This window comes from Triticum aestivum, chromosome 2D, assembly GCF_018294505.1.
Source record: "Triticum aestivum cultivar Chinese Spring chromosome 2D, IWGSC CS RefSeq v2.1, whole genome shotgun sequence".
NCBI classification, from domain to species: Eukaryota; Viridiplantae; Streptophyta; class Magnoliopsida; order Poales; family Poaceae; genus Triticum; species Triticum aestivum.
The window spans coordinates 285779633-285800473 of NC_057799.1; the positions used below are offsets into that span (position 1 = coordinate 285779633).

Consider the following 20841-nt stretch of genomic DNA (forward strand, 5'->3'; position numbering starts at 1 on the left):
GACACCCGTCAGCCACCTGTGTGCGAAGCACGTCGGTAGAACCAGTCTCGCGTAAGCGTACGCATAATGTCGGTTCGGGCCGCTTCATCCAACAATACCGCTGAATCAAAGTATGACATCCTGGTAAGCAGTATGACTATTATCGCCCACAACTCACTTGTATTCTACTCGTGCATATAACATCTACGCATAGACCTGGCTCGGATGCCACTATTGGGGAACGCAGTAATTTCAAAAATTTGCCTACGATCACGCAAGATCTATCTAGGAGAAGCATAGCAACGAGTGGGGAGAGTGTGTCCACGTACCCTCGTAGACCGAAAGCGGAAGCGTTTAGTAACGCGGTTGATGTAGTCGAACGTCTTCGCGATCCAAGCACCGAACGTACGGCACCTCCGCGTTCAGCACACCTTCATCTCGGTGAAGTCCCTTGAACTCTTGACCCAGTTGAGGCCGAGGGAGATTTCCTTCAGCACGACGGCGTGGTGACGGTGATGATGAAGTTACCGGCGCAGGGCTTCGCCTAAGCACTATGCCGATATGAACGAGGTGTGTAACTATGGAGGGGGGCACCGCACACGGCTAAGAGATTGTCTGTTGTGTCTTTGGGGTCTCCCCTGCCCACGTATATAAAGGAGAGAGGAGGAGGAGGCCGGCCCTAGAGGGGGCGCGCCAAGTGTGGGGAGTCCTACTAGGACTCCCAAGTCCTAGTAGGATTCCCCTTTTCCTTTCCGGGGTAGGAGTGAAGAAAGAGGGAAAGAGACAGGGAGTAGGAAAGGGCAAGGGGGGCGCCGCCCCCTTTCCCCTAGTCCAATTCGGACCCATGGGGGGCGCCTCCTTCCCTTTGGCCTGCCTCCTCTATTCCCGTATGGCCCAATAAGGCCCAATACTTCTCCCGGTGAATTCCCGTAACTCTCCGGTACTCCAAAAAATACCCGAATCACTCGGAACCTTTCCGACATCCGAATATAGCCTTCCAATATATCGATCTTTACCTCTCGACCATTTCAAGACTCCTTGTCATGTCCTGATCTCATCCGAGACTCCGAACAAACTTCGGTCATCAAATCACATAACTCATAATACAAATCATCATCGAACGTTAAGCGTGCGGACCCTACGGGTTCGAGAACTATGTAGACATGACCGAGACACATCTCCGGTCAATAACCAATAGCGTAACCTGGATGCTCATATTGGCTCCTACATATTCTATGAAGATCTTTATCGGTCAAACCGCATAACAACATACGTTGTTCCCTTTGTCATCGGTATGTTACTTGCCCGAGATTCGATAGTCGGTATCCACATACCTAGTTCAATCTCGTTACCGACAAGTCTCTTTACTCGTTCCGTAATGCATCATCACACAACTAACTCATTAGTCACAATGCTTGCAAGGCTTATAGTGATGTACATTACCGAGAGGGCCCAGAGATACCTCTCCGATACACGGAGTGACAAATCATAATCTCGATCTATGCCGACTCAACAAACACCATCGGAGACACCTGTAGAGCATCTTTATAATCACCCAGTTATGTTGTGACGTTTGATCGCACACAAGGTGTTCCTCCGGTATTCGGGACTTGCATAATCTCATAGTCTGAGGAACATGTATAAGTCATGAAGAAAGAAGTAGCAATGAAACTGTAACAATCATAATGTTAAGCTAACGAATGGGTCTTGTCCATACATCATTCTCCTAATGATGTGATCCCGTTCATCAAATGATAACACATGTCTATGGTTAGGAAACATAACCATCTTTGATAAACGAGCTAGTCAAGTAGAGGCATACTAGGGGCACTTTGTTTTGTCTATGTATTCACACATGTACCAAGTTTCCGGTTAACACAATTCTAGCATGAATAATAAACATTCATCATGAAATAAGGAAATAAATAATAACTTTATTATTGCCTCTAGGGCATATTTCCTTCAATGGATGGGTCATGCGGTAGCTGCTACCGGTGTTGTTCGGGGTGTGACGTGTGCAATAAAAAAATTATGGTCTGTTTTGCACGATGGGGTCGTCTGGTTAGCCGGTGGGGTCGCTCGCTTGTGCTATCGGTTGTCTCGGGAGAGCTGGCTTTGCATATGTTTGTTGGACTGATTGGCGGTCTAATGTTTGTGTAAAGGGATGTTGTGTACGATCCCATTGATTAGTGCGGGTTGATTTCTTTGGGCTGTGTTTCGATGTTGCTTCGTGTGACACTGGATTTGGGCTTGTTGTTCCATTGTGTCCCTGGTTGATGCTCTCACTCACATACCCATGTTAAATTAACATTCAGGCCTCACCGACTTACATTGACCATCTTCTTAAAAAGATGCGGATCACAAAAGGTCAACAACACTATGTGGCCCAAGCCAACCAAACTAGCATGCGAAGGGCATGGCTATAGCCGGGTGCAGCGGAGCGCGCTTACCCATCTAGTGTCATCTATCTATTGAAAGACCTAGCAAACCTAGCATCACAATCTGCAATGGATCAACAATCTCAACACATTGAACGCACTAAAAGAAGCGAACTCCAAATTTGGCACCACCAACCCACACGAGAAGACTCCCGTAGCGGTTCCCCCATCCACCGTCTTCCCCCCATTGGACCGCCAGATTCCCTGCCCAACGCTGCTCGGGACACACGGACGACCTCCACGTGACACCGCCATCACTACCCCGCATGCAAGAGACAGAAATGGAAGGACGGGTGCATGGCAATCCATACCCGAGCTCTCCCGTTCCCGTTGGATGTCAAAGACCTAAGCTCCCTCCCGTCGCGTCGCTCCGTTCTCCCGTTGTTGCCCCCACAGTTGTCGAAGACGTTACCGCCTTTGTTGCCAAAGCCATCACCCCCTCCCCCCTCTCTCTCTCCAAACTGAAGGCGCACGACTTGAGTTGGTTGCAACATATCCCGCGGACCATGGCGCCTGGTAGTAGCAAGTCTAGATTTTGAGGCGACGCGGCGTAGTGAGGAGTGTTAGATCATGGCTGATCGAGCGTCGCACAAGGCCGGTGCGAGATGCGTCCGGTGGCCCTTTCTCGGAGGGAAATGTTTCCTTTAAAATAAACTTTTGAAAATCTATCTACATCTATATCTATATCAATACTTATAATTATTTGTACAAATTAGAGACTCCCTAAAAATTCCTATGTTAGTTAGAAAATACGAGCCGTTAATCTTGTGAGCCGAGGAGTCGAGAAGTTCCGGGCCGAGAAGAGGGAACATATGCCGCGAGTAAAATGTATATATGGTCCTTAAACTTGGTGGCAATGTACGCAATGGGCCTCGAACTTAGAAACTGCTTCAATACGGTCCCAGAACTTGAGAATACTGCTCCAGCACGGTCATTAAACTTGGCGAACCGGTCCTACAATACGTCTCACATACGTTTCGTATACGCTGTGATTTTTTTCTTTCAAAAAACCGCCTCAAATTTTGTTTAATTCCAGAATTTCTTTTAGAAAATCTACATGTCGTTGCTAGTTTACTCGCACAAGCTAAACACACGGACATACGTTGCTTGGTGGATAATAATGAGCTAGACTGTATATATTGCGTTACAATATACCTCTTCAAGCTATTTTTATAATTTTTATATATAATGCTCCTATAGGCCCGCACAAGTTTCATTTTATTCTTTTTCAAGTTCATTTTTTATATTATTTTTTCCATTTGAAAAAAGAAATGAAAGAAGAAAAAAATCAGTTTCTATAAAACTTAAAGAAAGTGTCAGTGCATTTAAAAAAATGTTCAACATGTTTTTGAAAAATGTTTCAGGTGTATTAATGAATTGTAAACATGTTTTCGGAAAATGTTTCACGTGTATTAAAAAATTGCAAAAGTGTTTTTGAAAAATGTTGGCATGCATTAAAAAATTGACAACATGTATTTCAAAAAGTGGTCAGGTTGCACTAAGAAATGTTGTGTAAATTTATGTATCTTCATTCAGGACCACAAGCACGCACAATTATTTTGTATTTTCATTATATTCTTAAAATAGACAATTGTATTTCAAAAATTGTTCAACGTGATTAAAAATTATTGTGTCATAATAATAAATTCTATATATGTAATAAAACATCTTAAAATGTGCTTGTAGAAATGTAGGAATTATTTTAAATGCACAAGCACTTTCTTTAAGTTTTATGGCATCCTTTTTTTCTTTAATTTGTTATCCCAAATGGGAAAAATAATATCAACAAAAACATCAACTTGAAAAATATAAAAGGAAACTTCTGCGGGCCTATAGGAGCGACATATATAAAAATAAAAATAAAATTGCTTGAAAAGGTACATAGGAGCGTGTGTCCTGGTGGTTAGCTATTGTGTGCTAGTCAACCCGGGATCAGGAAGTCTTTTGTTCGATCTTTTTTTTGCGTGTAAAAGCTTGTATTACTCAATCAAAACCAGGATTACAATCAACTCTGCTAAGACCAAGCGCTCCTGGTGGACCAGTGCCCAACCACACTACAGTTCTCTTTTCGGTTTTAGCAAAGTTTGCCAAATAATCTGCTACAGCATTTTGGCTACGCTTAATACAAGTAATACAAGTTCTACGTAGAGACATCAGATATTTAATCTCTGACACTAATGAAGCGAACACCGACCTATCATGGTCAACATCCTTTAGTAGATTCACCACTGATATTGAGTTCATCTCCAGAAAAATTGGTTGATCTGAATGTTGAAGAGACAAAGAAAGCCCTTCCATACAAGCACACAGTTCCGCTTCCATAGCATCCCTACAAGAGAAAAGGATTCTGGGATGAGAAAATTATTTTTCCTGCATCATCTCGAAGTATCATCCCCGCTCCCGCACTTCCATCAGCTGACCAGGATCCATCCGTATTCAGTTTGGCCCAGTTCTGAGGCGGAGCAATCCACTTACATGAGTTATCATCCTTCTTCAGAGACTTCTTTGGAGTTTCAACATAATCCAACACAGCAGGCCCTTTTCCTTTGATTGGATCGCAGATAAAATCTTGTTTAATGCTCATCATAGAATTTAAGTAACTTGACAGGAAATTTTTAGAAACTTCAAGGGGCGGAACTGGTTTCAAGTGGACCACTTCATTCCTAAAATGCCAACAACGCCATAGTGTGAACAGTAGCATACAACATACATTTTCAGACAAAGGTTGCAACGCATGCAGCAGCCATTCAGGACCATTGTGTTGTACATCTCCCAGATTTCAGACCATTTTCAGATTTTCCATTAACAATATGGTATGTTGGTTACCCATTTTGAAAATGATTTTTATTACCTGACAGCTGTTCATATTCATCCAGCACCACATATTTAGGTTTTTTTTGTTTTGGCCTACAACTGAGTTTGTGAAGAGAGTAAAACACAAGTTATTATACTTATGGTGTATCGTAAATTTGTGATTGGGAACCTTCAGTGTGGTATCACAATCTTTCATCACTTCTTGGCTAATCTTTCATAAGCCCTTTTAGCTTGAAAGATTGAAATCTGTAACTTCTGTTCCTTTCCCTTGAATGATACTCTTCATGAATCATCTCTTTCCCGTTTATGTAAACTGATAGATAGCCATTGCCACCTGATTCTAGCAATATTGAGTGTTTAGTTGAGCAGTTCAATGATTTTGGTGTGAGATTCTGATGCAAGTTTTACTCTAATACATGCAATACTCATGATCATGCCAGTCATGCACTATATATTATGGCAAGAAAAGTAGAAGCATTTCTTGACGATTTTCTTTCATTACTTTTGATCTATTTATCTTGAGCCTTTTCATGTCGACCAAATGTAACTTTTGTCTCAGTTTAGTCTTATTTCTTTTACTCGAACAAGTCTCCGCAGCAACGCGCGGGGTATCATCTAGTATTCTTAAGAAGTTGATCCCCACTTCCACCTATTCCCTCATCATGCAGCCCGTCCACATCATCATCTAGCCACCTCAGCAAATTCCGCCCACGTCACTTCATTTCTTTGTTATTTCTTTTCTCCACATTCACGTAGCACCAGCGCATCGCTTCCTTTGTTCTTCAAGCCACCATCCACTACGTACTTCCGTAATTCCTAGCAGGTCCATTTCCAAATGTAACAACCGACAAAGCTCAACCTCTCTCCATGATAAAAGGATAGTTTCTCGCTCGCTTAGGAAAATGTTTAGGATTCTAGTGACAATAATTCCCGTTTCCCATGTTTTTCGTTTCAGCCGTGAAGAGCCGCAACAGTTTGTAACCGAGGGGCATGACCTTCCTTGGGAACCCATCGTTTCCCTTCCCCACCAGGCGGCCACAAACTCGACGTCTACTTAACCAGCCACAACGAGGTGTTCCTCCGCCGCTAGGGCTTCCCGCTGACCGTCTTCCTCCAGCGTGATGACGGATGGACGAGGCTGCCTTCCCCTATCTACAGGCTCTCTCTTGATCTTGATTTTCTATTCTCATCTGTTGGATTTTGATCCCGTACAGGAGCAGGTCTTCACACAGCTACGCCACATCCACATGTTATACGGGGTGGAAGAACCATTGAAAGAGCATACAAGTTCGGATCTTAAATCCAACAATTCCTTTGTATGTTTTCAGTGCCTACTTTTCCTCATCAACCCTTTAAGTTATTCCTCTCCTAGATGCACGCCATCAAACAGACATCCAAGAAGCAAATTTATTCTCTCTTCTTTTCCCCTGTCTTGATGTAGCCAGCAGCAGTTCGAATTGGACCTCTTCCAAACTATTGCCAAAATTGTTTTGTAATCTGGATGCTATGTAGGCTGAATGGGTTATGTGTCCGAGAGGGATTAAAGCTGGGTGTTTATTATCCAAGGTGCGGAGAAACAAATTGTATTGTAAATAATATTTGCATATAATATGTATGATGCCCTAATGGTCATGTTGTTTAGTTTCTTTCCCTTCTCTGGTTATGACCATTTATTCTCAGTCTAACGGTGCTATGGACAATTTTATTCTCAAACGGTGATACTCTACAGTTTCTCACGACCTCTTTACATTATCCAGGTGATCTATTCATGCCTCAGATCTGAGTAGATCATCTCATTACATCTAATAAGCTCTAACATCTATGTCATATGTACGCAGATATCAACTCACCTTGGTTGCCCTTGGTAGTGTTAATTTCTGTGACGTCCCCAGCATCACACTACAATAATCCCTTATGATCAATGCCAAGTCATCTTGATTTACAAAGCTGAATCATATTGGATCAATATCTCATTTCAAATTCCTTCTCTGAATCCAATTCAAATTCAAAATGAAAATTTCAAGTTGCACAAAGTTGCTGGAAAAATGTTCATCATTTAGCAAATATTCCAAAACAATTTATTGTTAAGGGAAAACAACTTCACCACAATGCTAAGGTGGACAGAAGCAACTATTACAGTGCAAATCAGCATTCTAAAATGCCTTTCCAATTAGGAAAATTTCCGAATGGATTCAAATAAATCCCAAGCTTATGGTGGCAGTGCACCACTTCCCCTAGTATTTGTTTTCACCAGTGGCACATTTTTGCAAAAGGTAATTATTGCAAAAGAAAATGTAAAAGGCTAATGTTAAATGAAAACAGAAAAGTTTTCAAAAGAAAAAGAAGAGGTGAGAGAGAGAAAACCCCTGCCCCACTTGGGCTTCGGCCCACCCGAGCCAGCTGGCCCAGCAGGCCGGCCCACTCCCCTCCCCGGTCGCCTTCTCCTGTTCCCCGAGCCGTGTCGCTACAGGGGCTGGCTCCCGCCGAACCACCTCACCGGCGACGACCCCCCCCCCCCCCCCCCGCGAGAGGATAAGGTCGTCGCCCCGGACGCCTCGAGCCCTCCCCCTCACCTACCGCCACATCCACTCCCCCTGGACGCCTCCCCATTCCCCCCTTCTCTCTTCCTCGCTCGCTCACTCCCCTCTCTCTGACCCGAGCGCGCCCGCTGCAATCCTCTGTCGTCACCACGGCCACCGGAGCCGTCTCGTCCTCCTGAACTGTCCAGCAGCTCCGCCGTCGTCGACTACCTTGTCCCCGTCCACGAGCGAAAGCCGGGGAGCACCGCAGGCCGCAGATCGAGCCGCCCCCTTCCGCCTCAGTCGCCGGTGATCTCCCTCCTCTCCGACGTTCTGCTGCTCCTAATCTCCCAAGGACCACCGTGTGTGCCACTCGGTGAGACCCTCATCTCCTCCCCTCGCTCCCCTGGCCTCTTGCGCTCACGTAGCCACCGCGCCGCCATGGCCGAGCTCGGCTCCGCCGAGCAGCTTGCCGCCATCATTGCAGTCGTTGCCATGCTCGCCTGAGCACGGGGACGTGTTCAGTGCAGCCCGCCGAGGCCGCCCGTGCCGCTTGCCCACCTCGTCGTCCCCCGTAGCGCCGTTCCCGATCGTGGCCGAACTCCGGCGAAGTTCCCGAGCTCGCCGCCGTCGCCGTAGTGCCTCCCTGGCCGCGAAACCACCGCAGTCGGATGCGCGCGAGCCCCGCGGTGCCGTAGGTTCAAACCGCGGTCGAAACGGGCCCGTGAGGCCGTTTTCCGGCCGGTTCCGGCACGTTGCCGCCGCGCGATTTGGTCGCCGGAGCTCTCTCCGGCGCCGACGCCGACGTGGCTTAGTGGGCCCCGCCCCTGGGTTGCTGACCAGTGGGCCCTGATGGCCCAGTTGACTAGGTTGACCCAGTCAACTGCTGACTGGGCTGCCTAGTGAGACTGAAGTGTGGGCCTCACTTGTTTAAAATGTTTTAAAAATAAATAAATCTGCTAACTAAAATCTATTAATTAATTAGTAATTAGTTAGTCATTGACACCTGGGGCCCACCCCTCTAATTAGTCTGTTAGTTTAGTTTAAATTACTGTTAGAACTAACAGAGGCTGACATGTGGGTCCCACTGGACCCACAGGTCAGGTTTGACCCTGGTTAGCGAGTCTGTTGACTCCTGGCGTCATCCCACGCAATGCTGACGTCATGTTTCCATTTCTGTTAATAATAATAATAATTTCAGAAAAGGCTTTAATCTTTGAAAATTCCTAGAAAATAAACCGTAACTCGGATAAAAATGTTTTCTACATGAAAGTTGCTCAAAACGACGAGACGAATCCGAACACGCGGTCAGTTTACCTGCCAGATGCCTCTAAATATCTGAACATGGAACATTCCCCCTCCGGTCATCTGTTTGACACAGGTCCGGAACCGGCAATACCTTCCCGGTTGAATTCCCCCTTCACCTATATCGTGTAGCCATACGTTAGGTCACACCCTGCACAGCACATTGCCATGTTATGCTTAGTGATGCATCTATTTGCTCTGTATTTACTGTTTCTCCCCCCTCTTCTCTCCTGTAGACCCCCGAGACTGATGCTGCCCCTGTGATCGACTACGTCGACGACGGCCCTTCTTCCCTTTCAGCAGAGCTTCCAGGCAAGCCCCCCTTTGATCATCCCGATATCGCCCTTTTCCTTTCTCTCAATCTTGCATTAGATTTTGCTACTGTAATTGTTTGCTCCCATTCTGATGCATAGCCTGCTTTTGTATCTGCTGTTGTACCTTACCTGCTTATCCTAAACTGCTTAGTATAGGTTGGTTAGTGATCCATCAGTGACCCCCACCTTGTCCTTGTTGCCCCTGCTTCAACATCGAAGACCCAATCAACGGGATCGAAGACCAGGCCCCGGCACCGCACATCACTTTCCCCTTAGTTGCTCGACACTGCTGGGTTACTATCGAATGCCGAGGGTGAGACCTCATCATCACTTCTGATGTTAACCCTGTAGTGTAGCTATTCAGTCGTGGTCATCGAGGGTGATTCTGCCTTAACCACTTCCGATACGGCTCTGTCGTACAACCCCTCAAGTGTGAACCTCGAGGGTGGATCCTCTTACGTTCACCTTGATGATTACATCGAGTGGAATCCATCAAGGGTGATTCCTCAGGTTTCCCCCTTGGTGTTAGACACACGGTTACTATGGTTACTATGACTTTACACTGAACCCTGTTACTAAAGACGGGTCGGCCCTGAGGGGTACCCGCGCGAGCATATTTGCGAGTGATGAGGAGTCGGGTTGACCTGGAGGGTGCCCGCGAGATAATTACGAGGCATGGCCGGGCATTCTTAGCCCTTGCCGCAAGTCCTCGAGACGGGGCGACGGGGTCACATCTTTCGTGAGTCTCTGCTTGTTACCGCGCGTTCCTAATCCACTACGATTTGGATATTTGATCCGAGGGGCCTCTGGCCTGATAGCACTAACCATCACGCGGGCATAGTATGGGCGTTCTGCGTCGTATGCATTAGCCGAAGCTTAATAGACATCGGCGACTGAGCGGCGCGCGCCGGGTTGGACTGCGTAAGCACCTGCCTTTTTGAAGGAGGTAGCTAGGTCTGCTCACCGGGCGCGTTCGCAACGTGCAGGAGTTCCCGGGGCGATGGCCCATGACCCCTGGGGGCATAGGTTTAGTCCGGCGTGCTTGACCTCTCTATTAAGCCTAGGTTGGGTTGCGGCGTATTGTTTGGCCGAGGCCGGGCATGACCAGTAAAGTGTGTCTGACCGGAGTTAATCGAGCGTGGTGGGTAAGTTGGTGCACCCCTACAGGGAAGAAAACATCTATCGATAGCCTGTCCTACGGTAACGGACACTCGGAGTTGTATCCCGATCGATACAACTAGAACTGGATAGTTGAGATGAGACATGGATATGAGAAATGGATAGTATGGCTCTGGGATTGCTTTCTCGCAGGGAGTCGAGAAAGGATCTCTGGCCGAGGTTGATAGCACTACTACTACTTTACTTTATGCTACTCTACTCCCTCCTGTTGCTGCAAGATGGTGGTTTCCCGAAGATGCTAGTCTTCGATAGGACTAGGCTCTCCCCTCTATTCTGGCATTTCTGCAGCCCAGTCCACATATACAGCCTTCCTTTGATAATGTTGCATATATAGTGTAGATCCTTGATTGCGAGTACTTTGGATGAGTACTTACGGTTGCTTTGCTCCCCCTTTCCCCCCTTTCTTCTTCTTTCCGGTTGATGCAACCAGATGTCGGAGCCCAGGAGCCAGATGCCACCGTCGATGCCTACTACTACGTGGAGACCGCCGACGACCAGGAGTAGTTAGGAGGCTCCCAGGCAGGAGGCCTTGCCTTTTTGATCGTTGCTATTTTTGTGCTAGCCTTCTTAAGGCAAACTTGTCTAACTTATGTCTGTTCTCAGATATTGTTGCTTCCGCTGACTCTTGTGTTTTCGAGCTTATGTATTCGAGCCCTCGAGGCCCCTGGCTTGTAATATAAAGCTTGTATTTTTTTTAATTTATGTCTAGAGTTGTGTTGTGATATCTTCCCGTGAGTCCTTGATCTTGATCGTACACATTTGTGTGTATGATTAGTGTACGATTGAATCAAGGGCGTCACAATTTCTTTACTGATGTGCTCAGTGTGTTTTCTTTTCAGTTGGAACATATATTGTAGTACTTCAAAAAAAATCATAGCGGGATAAGAAAGGCCAGGATAAAAAAGACATGGTGCAATTGTTCTTACCCTTTGGATAAACTATCTTCAGTTGTACCCATTGTGATGTGCCCAGTGTGTGTTATTTTTCTTTGGGGTCATAGACTATAGTTTTCTTTTACACCAGAATAAAATGATCAACTATCGGTTATGTTCTTGCAAAGTTAGACTGTTCTTACCTATCGATTATGTTCACACAAACCCTACAACTATTTTTCATGGTAAAGGTCATTTGTTTAATTTTTTTTGAAGATTAATATTGCACTGATGCATGCATCCATCTCAATCTTTATAACACAACACAACCACCATATCATATCCTATAACAATAAGTTGATCTGGACTAACTATATTTCCTTCCCATGCGAACTTGCCATATCATGTCATCACAATTGGAACTACAAGGGTCATTGACACTTCGTCTCCTCGCCTCACCTCCTATTTATGATGTGTTTTATCTACCCTTTGGCTTATTCTATTGTTTTTGTTTGCTCAGTGTAACCATCACAAATAATAACACAGTTTATCATGATTAAAATGATATCTATGCGGATTGGTACCTCTGTTTGATCACCCGGTGATTCCTGGACATAACATAATACATTGAGAATCAATAAAAACAAAAGACACTTCATATTGCAATTATTACACTATGCATGTTAAGCTTCCCTTTATTTTACTTTTTTCGTAGATAACTTTCTTTTGCTTCTCAATTCAGAATTTTCATCTAAGTTTTCGAGGATTTCCGCCGCAACGCGCAGGGTATCTTAGTTTTCCTGGTTCTAGCCCCAACTCTCCGTGCAGACGGGAGCTGGGTCGATTTCCATCGTTCCGCTGACTCGCTCCGGATCGGCCTTCGGGCTCGAGAAGCCAAAGCTTCAAAGCTAGATAGGCCTTTCCCCTCAGGCCAACTCCATCGCACGACCCCATTTTGTCTGGGTGCGTCCGTTTGGGGTAAACGGACATACCAGACGACCCAGCGGCAGACCCCATTTTACTTTTTCGTTCGTTTCGTGTCCGTTTCACCCTATCTCTGGACCAAAGTTGGTCTCATTTTGAGGCCGAAGTGGACACAGACGGACACTCTCTGGCCACTCCTCGCCCGCCTCGATCCGCTTGTGCAGTGTGGCCCGCTTGTCATACAAATAAAAAGGGCCCATCTGCCCACCCGTTCCCTCTCTCCTCCTTTTTCTCTTTTTCCACGGCCATGGATGCCTGCTTCATGCTGCCGCTTGCCTCCACGACGAGCTCCGGCAAGGCAGGAGCAGCTGTTGCAGGCCGCACCCGGCCAGCGCGCGGGCGCTGGTGGGTGGTGGACGTCGAGGCGGGGCGGGCCGACGGCTGCGAGCGAGTGTGGTGAGCGCGCGCGGCGGCAGGCGGGAGCGGGGCTGGACAGGGCGAGGCGCGTCCGGCGGCGAGGCGCAGGCGGGGCGGGGCGAGGCGCGGGCGGGGCGGGGCGGGGCGTGGCGGGCGCGAGCGGGCCGGGGCGAGGCGCGGGCAGGGCATGGCAGGCCGGCGTGTGGCTGAGCGGGGCGGGTCGGCGCCACGGGCGCGCGGCCCGAGCGCCGACGGCAGCTGCTGGCGCGTGGCTGGTGCGCGCGGCGGCAGGCGGGGCCGCGGGCGGCGGCTAGGCATGGGTGGCGGCCGGAGCTGGACGCTGCGCGGAGCAGTTAAGTGGCGAGTGCGCGCGGGCTATGGACAAGCGACACGGCAGGCGAGGCGGGCACGCGGGGGCGGCTAGGGCGGATGGCGCAAGCGCGGCCAGGCGGGCGCGCGCGGGCGCAAAGGCAAGCGCGCGGACAACGGGGCGTGCGCGCGAGCTGCGGCGCGGGAGAGCACGCGAGCGGCTGCGCGGCATGCGGCGCGTGCGCGGGCGGCCGTGCGGGATGGCTAGCTAGCTAGCTATGGCAAGCGGCTTTGTGGGAGAGCTAGCTAGCTAGCTATGGCACGGGGCGACGGGTGTGCTAGCTAGCGAGCTGTGGCACGGCGCGACGGGCTAGACAGCGTGCGTGGCTGCGTGCGCGGCTGAGGGCGCGAGCTAATGCTGCTGCAGTGCGATTGCGGGGGCAAACGCATGGATGGACATTATGGGGTAGTCGACTGCGTTGGCGCCTCTAACAGAAGCCGGACACGCATGTCAATTTTGCTACCCGTTGCCATCCTAAACAGAGAAAATCTAGATAAAACGGACGTCAGTTTGGGGTCGGTGGAGTTGGCGTCACCGCCAGCACCTTCCGTGGACCTTCGTGAAAATGAATGCCGCCCCCCCCCCCCGCCCTCCCCGGACTGAGATCGAATGCCTTTATCAAGTGAAGTCATGCTGCAACTTTACCCTTCTAATCTCCATCCAATCCACATCCTACGGTCCAGATCACACAAGGGGAAAAGCTCTCAACACTTGGCAGTTTTCAGCATAGCAGCAAACATCAATACAGACTAGCTGCAAACAACGATGCAGTGGCACTTGAACTCGGTTTTATTTGAACAGATTGAAACCCAAAAAAAAAGAACTGCAGATACTCATGAGCAGACTATAAAACAAAATTTGGTCTGGTTGTACAGTAGTGCATTATGCAATCAAAGTGGAATAAATTAATTGCAGTTGACACTAAATCCAGTAGAACTTGATATTAAAAGGCTGCAGCGCATAATGTCCGAATGCTACAGCAATAAGTGTCAATGTTGAGTAATCATCTACACAAAAGCAGGCCATTTCACTTATACATTTAGGCCAAAAGAGACTATCGCAACCCCCCAAAATACTGTTGTTAGCATTGTCCAAAATACTACCTAACAACTTTGAAGATACTAGATCATATCATCATAAAGATATGATCGTCAACTCGTGAAGTTGTCAAGAGCTCGGTAAAGCTGTCAATTGCATCATATTCTTGACGCTTCTCACTATTTTCTTTCACCTGCACTTGCACTTCAGGTTGCAGACTATTGCCATTGTTCTCCACTTGCACTTGAGGCTGCGCACTATTTTTTTTCTTTTGTTGTTGTTGTTGCTGCCAATAAAAATGAAAACTTATTTTGTTAGTACAGGAATGAATAACAACTCATATTACATACATACTACACCTTACCTTTGCTCCTTTTTTTGTCGTTGTCGCTGATTTAGTTGGCTTTCGTCCTTTGCGTAACTTATCAAACCAAGTTGGCTTTCTCCTCAAATTTTTAGATGAAACCTCCTTTTTCTTCAGTCGTGCAGAACTAAGCAAGTCATTGGCTTGCTGCACATTTGGATCAACATTTTCTTGGTCATTGGAACATGCATCAGTAGCACCGGTGGCTGATGCATTGAGTTTATCCTCTAGTTGTGGCCAAAGACAAGCAAGTGCATCTTCTGGCATCAAACGACATTCAAGAGAGTTGGCTATTTTATATGTCATATCATGAAATTTATGAGACATATCTTTGTACCAAAGTTGAGCTTCCAATTTTGGATTTTCTACCACTTTCCTTCCTTGCCTGTCATGTATACTTCCATGCGTGCTTCTCTAGTCCATCTCTTTAGGAGATAATGTGTTGGTAATGTCTTTACATTCATCAAATCAGGAACTTTCAAACTATGCCCACACAATATTCCAGCCCTATTGAACATTTGACAACTACATGAAGCGGTTTGGTTCAACGGATCACCAATCACTATGCGCTCCTCCTCCTCCTCATAAGTCAAATCACCATGCAACCTCCCAATAGCAACAGCAAACTGGTTATTTTCCTCCAACACTCTAGTGCAAGCAGCCATGGATCTTTCATATTCACTTTGGAAAGGTTCAAAAATAGTTGGAGTGTACACTTTGCTTGCTTGCACCAACATGGGTGTGCACATCTTGATTCTTGGCAATTTTTTTCTTGCCTCATATTCAGATTCCAATTCCTTTCTCCTTTTTACTTCAACCGTTCTCTCAAAATGCTTCAAGAATCGGACAATATGGAAATCAGATTTCAAATGGTTCTTCAATGCATTGTTGAAACTCTCACTTAGTTGTGTACTTCTCACTCCCAAACTGAAGACATCTCCCATATAACATTCAGCCCATTTTTCTTTCACCTTGTAGATGCTATCTAACCAAGTTTGCTTATGCACTTTATGTCTCATGTTGTCAAATGCTTCTTGAAATGCTGCCTTGTCCTCATAGCCATACATACAAGCACTAAAATCGGAGAGAATATGAGATTCCTCCTCCCCTTCATCTTCCTCTTCCACCTCCCCTTCATCTTTCTCATCATCCTTGACTGGAGATAAATGTTTGACAGCATTCATCATAATGTGAAAGCTGCACAGCCCGTGATATGATTCCGTGAATACTTTCTCTATAGCTTTTCCCATTGCTACATCTTGATCCGTATAAATAGTTCTAGGTTGTCGTCCATTATGTGCAGCTAGAAAAGTCTCAAATAGCCATATAAATGAGTCCTTCGTTTCATCAAACAGCAAGGCAGCACCAAAAATAGTGGTTTCTCTGAACTGATTGATCCCAAGAAAAACACCAAATGGCCTATACTCTTTATTTGTGCCAAAAGTAGTGTCAAAAGTGACAACATCACCAAAATGTGCATAGTCAAGGATCATTTTAGCATCAGCCCAGAATATGTTGGTTATATCCTCCTCACAATCCAACTGTAGTGCATATTGGAATGATGGATTGTCAGCAATTTTTTCATGAAAATATTTCAACATACTTCCAGCTTGTCCAAAGCCAACTCCCTCTGTCGCTTGGTTCGCAAATGATTTTTTGGTCACGGCAAGTATATCCAAGGTTAATCGGTCCACCAACTTGACGAGAAGCAAACTCATGTGCAGCTTGTGGCATAATGCCGGAATCATCAGTGGTTTCAATTTCAAAAGCTTGTCGTTCTGAAATCTTTCTTTGGGATATCATCAAGTGGCGGGTTTGTGGCAATTGAAGCAAGTGGTTGTGTTCAAGCACAACCTCAGTTACTTCATAATTTCCGGCCTCTCGATCCAATTGGAAACACATACGAGTTTGGCAATTGGTTCTTGTTTCAGCTCTAAAACGCTTTGGCGCTGTCTCAGTTAGCCCTTTTCTTCGATGACCTTCGTTGGAACAAACAAATCTGCATGAACCAACCTGACCATCAAGTCTGCTTTTGTTTGCGTATCTCCTTCTCACATCAAAGCCGGTGTGACCCCCATATGCATTCCAAAATGCCCAAGCCTCATCTACACTTCTGAACCTCATACCAACTTGAGGTATTCCCTTACCAATTTCTGCCATCCCACAACACTGAAAATTGTGAGGCACAACAGAGTTCTCAATTTTCAGAGCAGAGCACTCATGCTGACTTCAGTTACTCACGGCTGGAAAAAGTTCAGTTAGTGACAATATTTGTATGCTAAAAAGTTCAGTTAAAAATTACTCAAATAAGTAAAATTAATCTGAACCAAAAAACAAAATGCATTAGAGCTTAATTCCAAGCATTAGACCTGCTGTTTCGGTCTCAATGACACACAGCCAATTGCACATGCTAACACACAGCCGATGGAAATTAGCAGTATATGGAACAAATATGTACTGGGGCAAAGACGAATCACATCTGCAATTTCTGCAGCGATTTTTGCATGGATTTCTGCAGCGATGGACCTGTAAATTACCTCTTCTGCAGCGATGGACCTTGTCCTCCGCCGCGGCCGGCCCTCCTCTCCAGCAGCGACGGCACGGCCCGCCCCTCCTCTCCCGCAGCGACGGCGCGGCCCGCCCCTCCTCTCCTCCGGCGGCGGCCGCCCCTCCTCTCCCCAGCGACGGCGCACCCGCCCCTCCTCTCCCCAGCGACGGCGCGCCCGCCCCTCCTCTTTTCCGGCGGCGGCTGCCCCTCCTCTCCCCGAGCGACGGTGGCGCGACCTGCCCCTCCTCTCCTCCTCCGGCGGCGGCGCGACCTGCCCCTCATCTCCTCCGGCGGCGCGGGAGTGTTCCGGACGTGACGCTATAGCCCGCGAACCTCCAATTTCCTGCCCGCCCTCGCCCAAACTGATAACTGCTGAAGTTTTTGCCTATGTCAAACGTACACCGTTGGATATGTTTTGGATGGAGATTGAAAGGCTAAAGTTGCAGCGTGACTTCACTTGATAAAAGCTATCACCACCAACACTGCCCCCCATGTCACCGTACCCCGCCTTCGCCTCGTCGCACGCGGTCGCGGCCAAGTCTGGTGCCGCAGCCCTGTCGGACGCGCGCCTCGCGAACGCCGTCATGTGCGACTACATCCGCGCGGGCCGCCTCACCGACGCGGTTGAGGTGTTCGACCGGATGACCGCCCGTGACGCTGCCTCCTACAGCGCGCTCATTTCGGGCCACGCCCGGCTGGTTCCCCCGTATCTGCTGCCGCGGCGCTCTTCCACAGCATGCGCCTCGCGGGACTCGCCCCCACAGAGTACACTTTCGTGGGCCTCCTCACTGCCTGCATCCGCAGGGGCAACCCGCGGCTCGGGACCCAGGTCCACGCGCTCGCCGCCAAGGGACGGTACTGCGGCGGCTCTCTCCTCGTCGCCAACGCGCTCCTTGGCATGTACGTCAAGTGCGGTCATTTAGAGGACGCTCTGAGGATGTTCTACGGGATGGAGGAGCGCGACGTGTCCTCGTGGAACACGGTACTGTCCGGCCTGGTCGTTCTGGGGACGTACGAGGAGGCGTCTGAGCTGTTTGGGGACATGCGGACGGGCGATGTTGCGGTCGACCGGTTTTCTCTGTCAGCGCTTTTGACGGCGGCTACTGAAGGGTTCAGCCTGCCCCAGGGGGCAGCGGTGCACGCTCTGTCTCTCAAGTCCGGGCTGGAGGTGGATTTGAGTGTGGGCAATGCGCTCATTGGATTTTATGCTGAGCATGGTGATTCTGTCGAGGATGTGGTTGGTGTGTTTCAGAGGATGCCAGTAAAGGACGTAAGTTCGTGGACTGGGTTACTCAATGGATACATGGAATTTGATTTAGTTGACAATGCTCTGGGTGTGTTTGATCAGATGCCTGAGAGGAATTTTGTTACATATAATGCAGTTCTCACCGGGTTTTGTCAAAACAAGGAAGGTGTGCGAGTCACTTTTGCTTGGAAGGCCGGGTTGCAGGGGCTCGGGTTGTTTAGGCAGATGCTGGAGAATGGGTTGGAGATGTCACGCGTTACTATGACTAGTGTCCTGAATGCTTGTGCTATTGCTGCGGATAGGAAGATGAGTGAGCAGGTTCACACATTTGTGATTAAGTGTGGCTGTGGTTCAAGTCCTTGGATTGACGCCACATTGATAGACATGTGCATCAAGTGTGGTAGGTCTGCAGATGCACGTCTGTTGTTTGAGCATTGGCGTCACCAGGAGAGTTTTCACATTGCTTGGAGTTCTTTACTGCTTTCTAGCGTTAGAGATGGAGAGTATGAGAGAGCGTCTTCTACATTCCTTCTAATGTTTAGAAGCGGTGATATTCAGTTCATTGATGAGTTTTTGTTGACTACTGTTCTTGGAGTTTGTGGTGCTTTGGGTTTTACGGAACTTGGAAAGCAAATGCATTTGCTTGCTGCAAAATCTGGGCTTTTGCATGCTTGTGGAGTTGGTAATGCAATTGTCAGTATGTATGGCAAGTGTGGACAATTGGAAAATGCAGTCACTTTCTTTCAGCGAATGCCTCATCGAGACCTTGTGTCTTGGAATGCGCTGATCACTGCTCATCTTCTCCATCGCCAGGGAGATGAAATATGGGATATATGGTCTCAAATGGAGAGATTAGTCATCAAGCCTGACTCCGTGACCTTTCTTCTGATCATATCAGCTTGCAGTTATACAGACTCAGATTCTGCAGATGCATGTATGGAACTGTTTCGTTGCATGTCAAGCAAGTACAATACTGAACCTGCTATGGAGCACTTTGCAGCAGTTGTGTACGTCCTTGGCTGCTGGGGTCATTTTGATGAGGCTGAACAGTTTATAGCTAGCATGCCATTCAAGCCTGGTGCATTAGTTTGGCGATCTTTGCTGGAAAGCTGTAGCAAGCAGTCCAATATGACACTGCGAAGGCGAGCTATGAATCATCTACTTGCCCTGGAACCACAAGACCCATCCACATATGTTCTCACATCTAATCTGTACTCTGAATCAGCGAAGTGGCATTGCTCAGAGAACACAAGGCTGGAGATGCGGGAAAAGGGTATCCATAAGATTCCAGCAAGGAGCTGGACATTTGATGACAATGCTATTCACTCATTTTTCGCTCGAGATAGATCACATCCTCAGTCCAAGGACATCTATGCTGGTCTGGACGTGCTAACTCTTGAGTGCATGAAGGACGGGTATGAACCAGACACCACCTTTGTCCGACATGATGTCGAGGAGTACCAAAAGAGGCATTTCCTAATGTACCACAGTGCAAAGCTGGCAGCTACATATGGCCTCCTAATGGCAGGCTCTGGGAAAATTATCCGTGTCGTGAAGAACATCTGCATGTGTGGTGACTGCCACTCATTTCTGGAGCATGCCTCTGCTGCTACCGGAAAAGAGATTTCAGTCAGAGACTCGAATGGGTTTCATATTTTTAGGGCAGGGATTTGTTCTTGTAGAGAATAGTCTGGTACCATACCAATTTTGACTTCTTTGCAGTGTCTTGGTAGCACTGTAGAAACTATAGAAGATATCCTTGTATTGAGGTCGTGTGCATTGCTATGAGTTTCTTCAGAAGCATTCATGCCAACAGCTGTCAGTTGATATCATATTCAGACAAATATTTTGTTTTGCTCCAAATACTCAGTTGAATATTTTTTTGAGAAAATCTCAGTTGAATAATGTCTAGTACCATAAACAATTTGTGAAATTTGAACATTACAGATCACTTACTCCTCATTGGTCATAAAGTTTACTGTTTGCAGTTAGCACACGATACCTCACATTTATATGAATATGATTTGTGGCAGAAATCTTTATGTTCTTGACCTGTTTGCAGTTACTTGTGAGTTGCAACCTTCACCAAATATAGCAAGATCAAGACAATGAGGTAGGCATGTTCTATTGCCCTGACCTAACTGTGTACTTACAAATAGCACTAAACTTCCAGCAACTCTTATTTTGTTCCCTGCTCTACATCACACCCTCACAGGTTAACGGGATAATTTGACCCGTCTAGTTGAACACTTAATGGAGGGCTGGGATCACATCTGGGCCATACAAAGTGCAACCTGAACATGGTGGCACGTCATTGATCGAGTTTTTTTTACTGCCACGTTAAATGAAAAGATTGCTCTGCACGTATTGAATTTAAAACGATTGCAACAGTGAGAAAAAGAAAATTACTCCACTATGTATGTAGGATGGGGCTTCGGGACTTGTTTGCTACGGTTGCTCTCTTCTAACTCTCTCACCCTCTCCAGATCTAAACAAGACGGTGGTGTCCCTCTT

General features: G+C 47.2%; 1 protein-coding gene and 1 pseudogene across 1 annotated transcript; one reads left to right on the plus strand and one right to left on the minus strand.

The window, feature by feature from the left end:
• Positions 1-14046: 14046 nt before the first annotated feature.
• Positions 14047-17488, minus strand: LOC123052778 (protein FAR1-RELATED SEQUENCE 5). Its single transcript, XM_044476116.1, has 3 exons — positions 17071-17488; positions 14534-16776; positions 14047-14455 (listed from the first exon to the last, which is right to left on the minus strand). Exon 2 carries the CDS (start codon positions 16279-16281, stop codon positions 14899-14901), a length of 1383 nt encoding a protein of 460 aa, XP_044332051.1. The 5' UTR covers positions 16282-16776; positions 17071-17488; the 3' UTR covers positions 14047-14455; positions 14534-14898.
• An 84-nt stretch (positions 17489-17572) lies between these two features.
• Positions 17573-20016, plus strand: LOC123052777 (pentatricopeptide repeat-containing protein At5g03800-like; annotated as a pseudogene).
• The last annotated feature ends 825 nt before the right edge of the window (positions 20017-20841 follow it).